The sequence below is a fragment of the Stegostoma tigrinum genome, chromosome 28 (assembly GCF_030684315.1).
Source record: "Stegostoma tigrinum isolate sSteTig4 chromosome 28, sSteTig4.hap1, whole genome shotgun sequence".
In the NCBI taxonomy this organism is placed as follows: Eukaryota; Metazoa; Chordata; class Chondrichthyes; order Orectolobiformes; family Stegostomatidae; genus Stegostoma; species Stegostoma tigrinum.
Window position 1 is genome coordinate 9,571,100 of NC_081381.1, and position 12,413 is coordinate 9,583,512.

The 12,413-nt window shown below is 42.7% G+C and overlaps 1 protein-coding gene across 17 annotated transcripts in view; it reads right to left on the reverse strand.

Moving 5' to 3' along the window:
• The window catches only part of rap1gapa (RAP1 GTPase activating protein a), a 599,377-nt gene that overhangs the window by 177,088 nt on the left and 409,876 nt on the right, over positions 1–12,413 (reverse strand). For 2 of the 17 annotated variants that reach the window (XM_059655575.1, XM_059655566.1), the window contains exon 1: positions 1,934–2,183. The exons of 8 other annotated variants lie outside the window; for them this stretch is intronic. In XM_059655575.1, coding sequence (XP_059511558.1) covers positions 1,934–2,016 — 83 coding nt within the window. In that variant the 5' untranslated portion in view covers positions 2,017–2,183. Of the gene's footprint in view, positions 1–1,933; positions 2,197–12,413 lie in introns of those variants that run through there. 7 more of the 17 variants (XM_059655563.1, XM_059655578.1, XM_059655557.1 and 4 more) reach the window with 6 other exon arrangements.

Consider the following 12,413-nt stretch of genomic DNA (forward strand, 5'->3'; position numbering starts at 1 on the left):
CTATACATGCACCACCCTCTGTGTGAACAAGCTGCCCCTTCGGCCTCTTTTATAGGTTTCTCCTAGTTTTATGGATTATTAGGATTCATAAGCTTTTGGAATGCTGTGCTTAAATTGAAAATAGCAGTTTCCTTTGTCTTCAGCTAACTGTTCTCATACCACTTCTGGACCCACAGTCCATCGCTGATTTCATTTTTGGTGCAAAGAATAATCTCAACAAAAGACTAAATGAAGGAAGCTGTGTGCTAGCAATGAGGATGTCACGATACTTGCATTTACTGGAAAAAGAAACCCAACATCATCTGCGAAGAGAAAGAGACAGAGTGAACATTGCAGCTTCTCAACAGATCCTTTCTAATCATTCTGAAACATTCATTCTGTTTCTCCGTTCACAGGCGCAGCCTGACCCTCTGGGTGATTCCAGAATTTTCTGTTTTTTAACCAGAGAAATAGGTAGTAGTTGTCCCACAGTCAGAGTCATTACAGCAGTGAAACAGCCCTCTAATTCTACTAAATAAACAGGGAATAATGGATAACCAGGACTAATACTAACCCAGTCAGGAAGGACACAGATCTCCCCTTGAAGTCTTGTATGTTAAGATCAGCAATCAGGCCTCCTGAATCATCTTAAGTAACAGTGAATTTAGATGATTTTAACATAAGTTTCTATTTTAAGATTTTCTGATTTTTTGCTGGACATATAGAAGAACAATCTTGTCTTCTGATTGGTAAATGATATGTCAAGGTTCTGACTGCACTAGTTCTGTTGAAGCACATCACAATGATGGTGTTCAAATCTGAAGAAGAAACATCTGATTCATTCATTAAATAAATCCTTTTGTACAAAACGTTTTTATTTTTCAACGAAGTCAAGCAAACAAGAGCATTTTCACAATGGAATTTCCGTACAGACTCAATTTTCTTCACGTTTTTTTTTAAAAATGTTTCCTAGCTGATTTTATTCCACAGACGGAGAGCTCTCCTGGACGGTTCTTTTAAACAGAAGCTTTTCTGCTTCCTGACAGCCTTGTCATCCTGATCGTGAAGCAATTCACTTCACACCTTGTATTGGTGACTGTGTGACCCACAGGAACTGGTTGTAGATCTCACTTGCCAAAATATTCAGCGAGATAAATGTTTCTCCACATCCCAGAACTTTAATTAGATTCGGAAAAGAATAATTTTTTCTTCCTGTTAAAATTTAGTCAGCATCGCAGCTATTTTCAAACTCAGCTCTTGTTACAAGATTTCAGACAAAGGGCAGCTGTCCCAGCCTCAGGAGCTATATTTATGGAAGTAACGTTTAAGTCACTCACAACAGCCACACAAGCAGAATGTCAGTCCGAAAGAAAAAGCTGGATCCCCAGTTTCACTTCCTGCTGGGGTTAAGTGAGCTGGGGGCTGTAGTTTAACCCCCTTCCATTAAGGGTTTCCCGGTCCGCATCCTCTCTCACGCTGAGAAACTAAGGCACAGGAACTCAGTGAACTCTGGAGCCAACTCTACTCAGGTGATTAGTCCTGCTTAATGGTGTGCAATTGTGCAGATGTTCATCTTCACTTATCCCCTAAAGGAATAGCGTGTGTGATTTTAAAATAATAAACATTGCACAGAACACTAAATATCGCGTGTTATAAATAACCAGCTTCTGTGGTTCGGAAATGGTCAATCCAGCTTTAGGAACTTGCACAATGTTTGTTAGGGAATTTCCCCATGTGATTCCATCGGACACAGCCAATCAGTTTTCAATCCGAAAACACAATGTCAATCTTTCTGTGCTCCTCGCTGAAAGGCACAGAGCTTTTGAAACATTGCGTGTGTTTTTGTCCAGCGACCGGCGCCCCTCACTTAGCCATTTGCAGCATTGAATCAGTCCCAGGAACTTTCATCTCAAACTAAAAAAAGGGAGTAAGGAGGGAAAAAAAGCAATTGTACCTTAAACACTTCTTCCTCCTTGTTCTGTGAAGCAGGCTGATTAAGATGACCAGAGCGCGGATTTTAATATTGCTGGCAGGCATGGCTGTAAGCTTTCTGTCTCTGTCTGCGTCCGTGTGCGTCTCTCCCCCGAGCCGCAGCCGCTGAACTGCGCTGCCAACTTCCCCACACTCCAAACTGAAGACAGGCTCAGCCACAGTTTGCTGAGAGCTGCTGCCTTCCGCAGGAAGATGATCACAATGAAAGAAATGACCCTACCCTCTCTCAGGCGCTCTCCTCCAGGAGGCTACAATTACTTTGAGAAGAAAGGTGAAACAGTCCCACGGCTGAGGATGGGGAAACATGGCTCTGTGGACTATACACACACAGAATGAGAAGTTAAAATCACATGGAGCAGGGAATCAATCCTCCACTTCTTCCTTCAAAGACAAGCCCCCTCCTCTCTCTTGCTTTCTCATACTTTGAAATGTTTGATGGGTGGACCACGCCAAGGTCATGCTATTGGCTAATACAGACCGTTCTGGTAGGACGCTGGTTAACACACAGCTGCTGTATGGGAACATGCTGGGAATGTGTGGTCCAGAGATTCACACTCTATTCTAGGCGCTGACCCAGACAACAATGCAGGGCTAGAGCCAACAGAAGCTCCCAGTGTATGCTGCTGTTACTCACAACCATAGCTCCTTCAACATCAACACCCAGGCTGGCTTCAAGCTCCAACCAGATCAACACAATTCAGAAGCTGAGCAATTGTGGCTGCATTAATTCACCAACACCACATACAGAAAATCCTATACATAAATCACACAACTGCCACAGCAGAGGAGGCCATTCGGCCCATCATGTCTGCACTGGCTCTCTAAACAAGTCATTTCGAAATTAAACATTGTGTCCTCATTTAACGAAGAACATACAGTATCAAGAATTCTTTATTCATTCCTCACTTTAAGAACAAACCAACTTAACCGCCCCATGTTCTCGTGAGAGAACGTGTGTTCCCAGACACTGCCGTACCTCAGCCACTGAGCAATCCTAGTGCTGAGGATCTCCGTGAGCTCATTCCCTCCAAGCCATCCAATCAGCAAGAAGAAGCCCAGCTACAGTTCTCGAAATTCCCATAATCCCGGGTCTGATTAGACTGTCACACCCACAGTGTCACTGGGGAAAATGGGATGAGGGATGGGAGCGATGGGGGTGAGGGGAGATGGGATGTGAGGGAATTGTGGGAGGGGCAGACAGATTTTTAATCGGTAAAGGAATAGCCTAATTCTCCCCCATGTCTTATGAAGGTGGGGTTAGGGATAAAGGTGGAGATGGGGATAGGAATACAGGTAGGCACAGGGATAGAGGTGGAGATGGGAATAGGAATACAGGCGGGCACACGGATAGAGGTGGAGATGGGGATAGGAATACAGGCGGGCACAGGGATAGAGGTAGAGATGGGAATAGGAATACAGGCAGGCACAGGGATAGAGGTGGAGATGGGGATAGGAATACAGGCGGGCTCTGGGATAGAGGTGGAGATGGTAATAGGAATACAGGCGGGCACAGGGATAGAGGTGGAGATGGGAACAGGAATACAGGCGGGCACAGGCATAGAGGTGGAGATGGGGATAGGAATACAGGCAGGCACGGGGATAGAGGTGGAGAAGGGGATAGGAATACAGGTGGGCACAGGGATAGAGATGGAGTTGGCGGTGTGGGATATGGAACAAGGGGGGGGATGGGGGTGAAAAGATGGTGTCAGGGGATAGACAGAAAGAGGCATCCAGGTCATCCTGAATTTTAGTACATCTGAATGTCGAAAATCTTCCCGATACAAAAACACACATGAACAATATCAAACACAATCTGCATGTCCCTTCACAACGAACTGCCTCAGGAAACATCTTTCTCAAGTTTGGAGCTTTATCCAAGTGGCAGTGGTCTGACCCTACTGATACTGAGCTAGAGAGGGTGGTGGCTCTGGTTGTACACTGGCAGTGTCCTTACCTCTGGACCAGACAGCCCGGGTTCAAGCCCCACCTGTTCTTGGGGTGTGTCACAACATCCTTGATCAGGTTCATTAGAAAATAATCTACAGCGTTGGTGAGGGGCCTTCATCGCTTCCTTTTGGGGAGGCCAACCCTCAGTAAAGGCAAATAAATTCCACACTCTAGAAGCTAGTGGCCAATGATAGGCCTGAGGCTCTTCACTACCCACCAAGGGAGTGGTGGTAGCGGCCAGCACTGCATGCCCAAGGCACAGGATCAGTCAGGAACCCAGGCTGCCAGTGAGTGAGAGAGGGGTGAGGGCTGTGGAAAGAGGTGGGTGACAAGGGGATCAAAAAGCAAGGGCTGGCTTTTAAGGGGCATTTTTCCCTTTCCAATGTCAGGTCCCACGATCAGGTACTGAGTGTAACACTGGGACTCTGCACATAAACACAGCCACTTTGTTTCTTGGGCTCATCGTATGGGATAAAGAATAAAACAGAACGTGTTGGAGAAACTCAGCAGGTCTGGCAGCATCTGTGGAGACAGAAACAGAGTTCGTGTTTTGAATTTGGCAACTTCTCATTAGGGATAAGGACCCCAACTAGCAATGGGGCAGACATATCCTCCCACACCAGACTCAGATAGACACACTGGACATAGAGAAAGCTTCAAGACTTCCACAAAAAGACTGAAAACTGGAACCTTGCTCCAATCTGCTGAATAAAGCTTTCCACATGTTCTAAAACCCTGGGATGAAGGTTATCAGGACATTGGGATTTGTTGTTAGCTTTTAATTAAATTTTGTCGGTACTATATTTTCTTCATTAAATGTTACTTATTTTCAGTTCCTCACTCTTAATAGCCCCTGATTCCTCACAATTTATGTTAATTTGTCATATGACCATGAGATGTAAGAGCAAATGTAGGCCGTTTGACCCTACAGTCTGTTCTACCATTCAGTGAGAGCATGGCTGCTCTGGTAATCTTCAGCTCCACTTATATGCTTTTTTCCCATGATTCTTGATTCCCTTGCTGAATAAACATCTATCTATCTCAGCTTGAATATCCCTAATGAGCCAGCATCAACAGCCCTTTGTGGTAAAAAACATCCAGTAAGGAAAGAATAATTGATTAATGTCTCTGCCTTGTGTTTATTCCCCTTTATAATTTCTGCTGTGTTTACCAAGTTTACTTTTGCTAACTTCTTCCAATGTTCATGCTTGTAAAACTCGTATAACCTGTGTTCATATTTGCTGGTTTACTTTCATCATCTTAATAACTATTTCGCCATCTCGAAATCCGAAGGACTACTCATCTTTTTAGCAATACAAGTCTCTTCTTTTCATCTAATACACTCCGTAACTGCTCTACCCCTGTGTATTTCTCTAAATAGTTGCCTTTGCAGATTTACAATCTTTAGTTTAATTTCCCAATTAACTCAAGCAACCCATCTCTTAGACATTCTGTCAGACAAGATCCTAATTTCTGAATTAACTACCCCAATCTCTGAATAATGCTGTGACACTGCAGCTTCCTTGTGCTTGGGAGTAGGGTCAGCCTAGAATCCAGCCCCGAGCTGTCCAATCAGGAAAACAGCGATACTGATGGAAAGTGGATATCGGGTATGGATGACAGTTTTTAAAAATTCTTTGACAGGATGTGGGCATATTTGGGCAGGGCCAGGATTTGTCACCCGTCCTTAATTGCCCTTGAGCTGAGTGGCTTGGTCACCAATTTCAAATGACTATTGCTTGAGTCTGGAGTCAGCTGGAGGCCAGATCAAGTAAGATCAGATTTCCTTCCCTAAAGACATTAATGAATCAAATAAGTTTTACAATAATCATTGATGGTTTTCAAGCTCAAACTTTATGAATTCACTTCAAATTTCACCTACAGCTGTCTCCAGAACATTGGCATGTGATCTAATATCCTGGACTATTTATTCAGAGACCCAGTTAATGTTCTGGGGACTGAGGTTTGAATCCCACCATGGTAGATGGTGGAAATTGAATTCAATAGAAATCTGGAATTAAGAGTCTAATAATGACCTGGAAACTGCTGTTGATTGTTGGGGAAAGACCATCTGGTTCACTAATGTCCTTTAGGGAAGGAAATCTGCCATCCTTACCTGGTCTGGTCTACATGTGACCCCAGAGACAGCAACGTGGTTAACTTTTAACTTCCCTGTGGGCAATAAATGCTGACTGAGCCAGTGATGCCCATGTGCCATGAATGGATATAAAGAAAAGGCCTGGGTGTTTGGGTTGCACCTAACAATTAGAACCTTCTCAGCGTTCTCACATTGCTGAGCTGGAGCAGGTGGAATTGTTTGACGGTTCAGGGAAGAGGGAGCTCTACTAATGCTCATCAAGGTTCACAGCAGCAGGAAGCCACCACCTGAGCAGAGTGGATCATAGCAAAAGGAGCATAAGTATTATGGTGCGATTCAGTGGCAGTTAATAGACCGCTGTCTTTAAACGGTTTTGCTAAGGTGGCTTGATTATGATGTCTGCTTACTAGCTAAACTAGGACTCTTTCAAATCAGTGAAATAACTGTTTATTCTTTCCAATATTAAGGGATTATTGTCAATGGCAGCTTGTTGTTATTTTCTGGTATAAAACATCCACAAATCCTTGGGCAAGACTTACAACGTGATTCAACAATTCAACTTTTTTCGGTATAACTTGACCGTTAATTTTGCTAACTGTATATTTACAACAGCCACACCTTCACAGCTCGAGAAATATCACCTTCAATAGCCACAGCTCATAGGATAGATACTCAAGTGTTTTCATTCAGCTTATTGTAGCTAGCTGAATGAATCTATCCCCAATCTCAGTGAACTTAACCCATTGCATAATATATTTATGATTCAAATCTTGGATGTGCAAATTCCATAACTCGTTTCACTCGAGTCAACACAAGAGCAGCTATCAAAATCAAATAGCAACAGAAACAGCAAACCATGCTGACAAGCACTCACTAAATGCCAGCAAAACTGTTTATTCATGGCTTTGGTATATTTCACATCTCATAAAAGCTTGGGTCATTGACATAAAGCCCAGTGGGATATTCTGAGGCTATATAAATGCAAGTCTTTCCTTTCTATTGGTACCTTTCATTTCTTGGACAGAGGGAAGCCTACACACTTTGCAATGTTTGTTTGTGTGCATTTCAGTAAAACATTAAACGTTGTTTCTCACACTTCAGCCATAAGGACACAAAGTTGGGCAGAGTGAAGAAAAACAGACCAGAAACTCAGACATGATTCATGGTAACCACAACCCTCTGCCAAGACGAGCTTCGAACATTTGGAAAAGTGCCTGTGGCTTCCTCTGCTGTATCGAAGCAACAAAGAGTGAGCCCATGTTCCATCAAGCAGTGTCACATTGAATCTGAGGTGTCTGCATTCACAGGGATTTCAGCTTTTCCATTGCAATCCACATATCCTTTTTTAAATTCTGCTCTATATTGTATTTCAGAGGAACCTGTCTAAACACCTTCAGGCAGAGACTGGAACTTCTGTCATCGCTAACCCAACTCTTATGTCCACAGGAGATTTGAAGCTTGTGACCTTGGCAGCTTTATTTAATCAAAGACCACAATTTCAAGTTGCTGAATGAAATGCTATTGTACACACCAATTGTCATTTACTGAGCCACGTGTCAGCTCAATGCAGTAAAAGGTAATAGGCTTTGATAGCAAGCTTACTTTAATGTACAGAGATAAAGAGGATTGTCCCTATTCTAGGCATTGGCTGTTCATGGGTCTTGTACTGATGGATTATCATCTCCTGGGACATGTCCTGTAAGCTGCACATTTCAAGATTGAGTTAAGTTGCCTTGCTGCTTGTACACATGTGCAGTTGGTTTTACTGACTGTACATCAAAGTCCTGGCCCTTTCTTCACATTGTCTTCTGCTATTAGAAGCATATTCCCCGGTTTATTTACCTTAACCAATCCCATTACCCTCTACTGGTCCCTCTTAATGCTACTTTGCAATCATCAATCCACCTTGCCAAGCTATACAAGTCCACTTGTGTTTGGTTTGGCTTTTCTCAAACTGTTTGATCCTATTCCCCACTCCATTTCAGGTGTACACATTATTAGGTCCAACACAGAGCCCAATGGAACCCCACCAATGGCAACTTGCCATAAAATATCCTTCATTCACAATCAACCTTTGCTTTTCCTGGCTCCATTCAGAAACCTAGTTCCAACTGCATTACTTAATCAATCACATGATGCAGTAATAAAAACCTTAACAGAATTCTAAATATATCACCACCACAGAATTTCTCTTTGCAGTGAGGAGCACTGTCCATTTCCCCAGCTGACTTCACTGAATATATTCAAGGAGGCTCCCCCCACCAAAATAAATGCCCACTCCTCCCCATTTATCCCACTGTCCCTGCTTTTGGAATATGTCCTAATCCTTTCCTGAAGGCAGGTGTCAGGTTTACTGGTCTGGAATTAAATCTATCATCTCTTTCCCACTTTGTAAAGATTTCTGGTATGTTGCATACTTTCCAAATCTCCGTGATTACTCCCATAATCTTGATGTGGGAACAAAATGTAACATCTCTAAGTTTGCAGATGATTGCCAGGTTGGGTGGGAGGGTGAACTGTGATGAGGGTGCAGAGATCCTTCAGCATGATCTTGATAGTTTGGGTGAGTGGGTAAATCAATGGCAGATGCAGTAAAACTTGGACAAATGTGAGGTTATTCACTTTGGAAGTGAGACCAAGAAGGCAGGTTACTACCTGAATGGCTGTAAATTGGGAAAGGGGAGTGTGCAACAGGACCTGGGTGTCCTTGTGCTCCAGCTGCTGAAGGTAACCATGCAGGTGCAGCAGGCGGTAAAGAAGGCAAACGGTGTGTTGGCCTTCATTGTGAGAGGTTTCGAGTACAGGAGCCAGGGATGTGTTGCTGCAGGTGTACAGGACCTTGGTGAGGCCACACGTGGAACATTGTGTGCTGTTCTGGTCTCCTTTTCTGAGGAAGGATGCTCTTGCTCTCGTCGGGGTGCAGCGAAGGTTTCCCAGGCTGATTCTGGGGATGGCAGGTCTGATGTATGAGGAGAGATTGACTAGGGTTAGCATTGCTTTTGCTGGAGTTCAGATGAATGGTGGGGGGGGGGGGGGGCGCAATCTCAGAGAGACTTATAAAATTCTAACAAGATCAGCAGGATGGATGCAGGGAGGATGTTCCTGATGGTGGGTGTGTCCAGAACCAGGGGTTACAGTCTGAAGATTCAGGATAGACCATTTAGGACAGAGATGAGGAGGCATTTCTTCACCCAAACAGTGGTGAGCCTGTGAAATTCATTACCACGGGAAGTAGCTGATGCCAAAATATGGACTATATTCAAAAGGCAGCTACATATAACACTTGGGGTGAATAGGATAAAAGATTATGGGGACAAAGGCTATTGAGATAGACAATCAACCATGATTGTGATGAATCGCAAGCAGGTTTGAAGGGCTGAATGGCCTTCTCCTGCTCCTATCTTCTATGTTTCTTGGCAATAGTGACAAGAACATGATCAAATCTGTTGACCACATAGCACATTACCTATGAGTAACCTTTTCTAAACAATGTGCTATTTTTCTTAGATCACCAGTGATTACTTTGTTTGGAGTTTCTATTTCTTGCTGCTGTCCACCTGGAAATTCAGCTTGCGGACTGGGAAATATCCCAAGTCACTGAAAAGGAAGAGTTAATTTAATATATTTGCTGTACTTTAATTACTTGACAGGTCACTTTGTGGTTGTGGATTCAAGCTAATTCAATCTTTTTAATTTACTTGTAAATATAATTGCAAACTTGCTCAACATTTCACTCCATACTTCTGTTAATCTAATGCAATTCCTTACTTCAGTTCTCCTGGTTTACCCTGATCATTCTTCTCCTAATTTACCTCACTTTTATATTCATCAGAATATATTCATTAAAGACGAGTGGAAGCAGTGTAATAATCTTCTAGGGCTGGTATAATAATATTGGAGAACTCGTTTAATAATGTTATCACACTGGTGTAATCGTGTTATAGGGCTGGTGTAATAATGTTATAGAACTAGTATAATAGTGATTTAAGACCCAGACATAGAAGTACAAGTCAAATCTGGAATTTTGTAAAGAAGTTAGTATTAGGAGTAGTGATCACAAAACTGCAAAATTATTAAAAACCCATCTGATTCATTAATGTCCTTTAGGAAGGGAAATCTGCTGTCCTTACCCAGCCTAGCCTATGTGCGACTCCAAACCCACAGCTCTGATTGCCCTCTGAAATGCCACAGCAACCACTTGGATGTCTCTTTATGTCATGGCCAATGATGCATCATCCCAATAATGGATAAAACAAAATTCTACTTACTTGTTTCAAAAATATAAAGCTACAACCTGTTCTTGTGCTATTGTCAAGTGATGGAAAATGAGGGAGCTGTCTGATTGCTTCTGTTTCTGTAACATTAACATTAAATGACTGAATTTCTGGAAAACTTCAAGAATACTGCAACATGAAAAACTCAGATTTACAATCAAGCATAGAGCGACCCAGTCAACTGCTGTTCAATTCTCATCATGATTTCATCATTTTCATCTCTTATTTGCAGAGATTGAGTGCAGGCTGAGATGTAAGTTTCTGATATCCGCTGTGCTTCAGCACGAATGGTCACTCTGCAACAGTGAATAAATCACTCCAGCGTCAGGACGCTATTTGAACTTGAAATCCTCACTGGGACATGAATTGGGCCCTATCCAGACTCTATGTAAATGCACTGGGTAGTAATCACGAGCAAGAACCTTGGCTGAATCATCTATATGCCTGTTACTGAATCAAACTGGGACACAACACAAGCGTGACGCACAGTCAGGTGATTCCTAAGTTGCCAATAACCTTCAGATTTGTCTTAATCAATTGCTGTTACTCAGTAGCTGTGGAATAAAAATTGAATTCAAGGCAAACGAAGCAAGTAAAAATATCACTGAGTCAATGTTGCTGCAGATCATGGAGCAGAAGTTGATTTGTCCTCCGAGGAAGATTTTCTTTAGTGTCAATACATGTGCTGTGACCTATTCTGTGTGTATCGGTTAACATTCCCCATCCCCCATCAGTTTATAGCTTTTAAATAAATTGTTACAGTTGTACTTGCCTAAGGAGCTGGTCCCTGTAATGCAGCTCATAAACACATGCTCAGAGTTATATCCACGTTTACAAATTGGCACCGGGCATTAAGCAGTTGATATGGGCCATGCTGCCAAGGTGATGTGAGGGATACCCACATAGAGGAGACCATACATGGTAATGGAAACAGAAAGTGGTGTTCCACTAAGCCGCTCCCCTCTCTCAGAATTTTCAAAGCTCCAAATGCTGACTTCACTGCTGAGCTCTACAATATTGTTTCATTTAATTTATTCATCACAACTGTGAAGAAGAAATGTTTGCATCAGTTAGGGAAGCCATTCTAATAAAAGGTGCCCCAGATGTAATGTATTTGAATTTGATGACTTCAATTGAGTTTACAACATCAGGCAGGTGTTTGGATTCAATTGTAGCTGTCGAACCACTTGATCCAGTGGTGCTACACAGCCAGAAAGACTTTTCAGAATTTACATCCATTTCGCTTTCAACTTTCATTGGTTACTCACCTCCAATTTAACTGCAAAACATGTAAAACATTCATATCATTCGTGACATTACATTATCCTGCTTCCTTCTTCCATTCACAGTTGGAAGGAAGGATTTATTTTGTTTTAAATCTGTTCAGGGTATAGCTTTCTGCAGATGTATAGAATGCCACACAGAGAGGGCCTCTCAATGATGTTCTGCCTATCAGCTGACTCCTCAGCAGTATATTGCTGTTACGATCAAATCTTTTCCATTTCAATGCCCTTGGGTTTGTGTGTGTGATTGAATACTGAACATTTTGTCTCTTTAAAGTTTGCATCAGCTCCTTTTGTTAATACGTGGCGGGGATCTTTATCCTGTCGTGGTAGTGCATGGAGTTGGGGCAAGTGTTTTGAGATGCATAGAGAACTGCCTGGCAGATAGGACACCAACAGTAGGTATAGGTGGGCCACTTCCCTACTGGCAGCAAGTGACCAGTGAGTACGTCAAGGAACAATGCTTGCAATTCAGCTATTCACAATAAATATTATTTATTACACAGATGGATCTATATATAATATCCCCTGGGTGGGAGGGTGAGCTGTGAGGTGGATGCAGAGATACATCAGTGTGATTTGGTTGGTAAATGCATGATAGATGCAGTGTCATGTGGATAAATGCGAACTTATCCACTTCAGTAGCAAAAAAAGAAAGGCAGATTATTATCTAAAAGGTGGCAGACTGGGAAAGGGGATATTGCAACAAGACCTGGGTGCCCATATACACCAGTCACTGAAAGCCAACATGTGGGTTGTAGCAGGTCGTGATTGCAGGTAAATGGTATGTTGGTCTTCATAGCAAGAGGACTCGAGTACAAGAGCAGAGATTGCTTACTA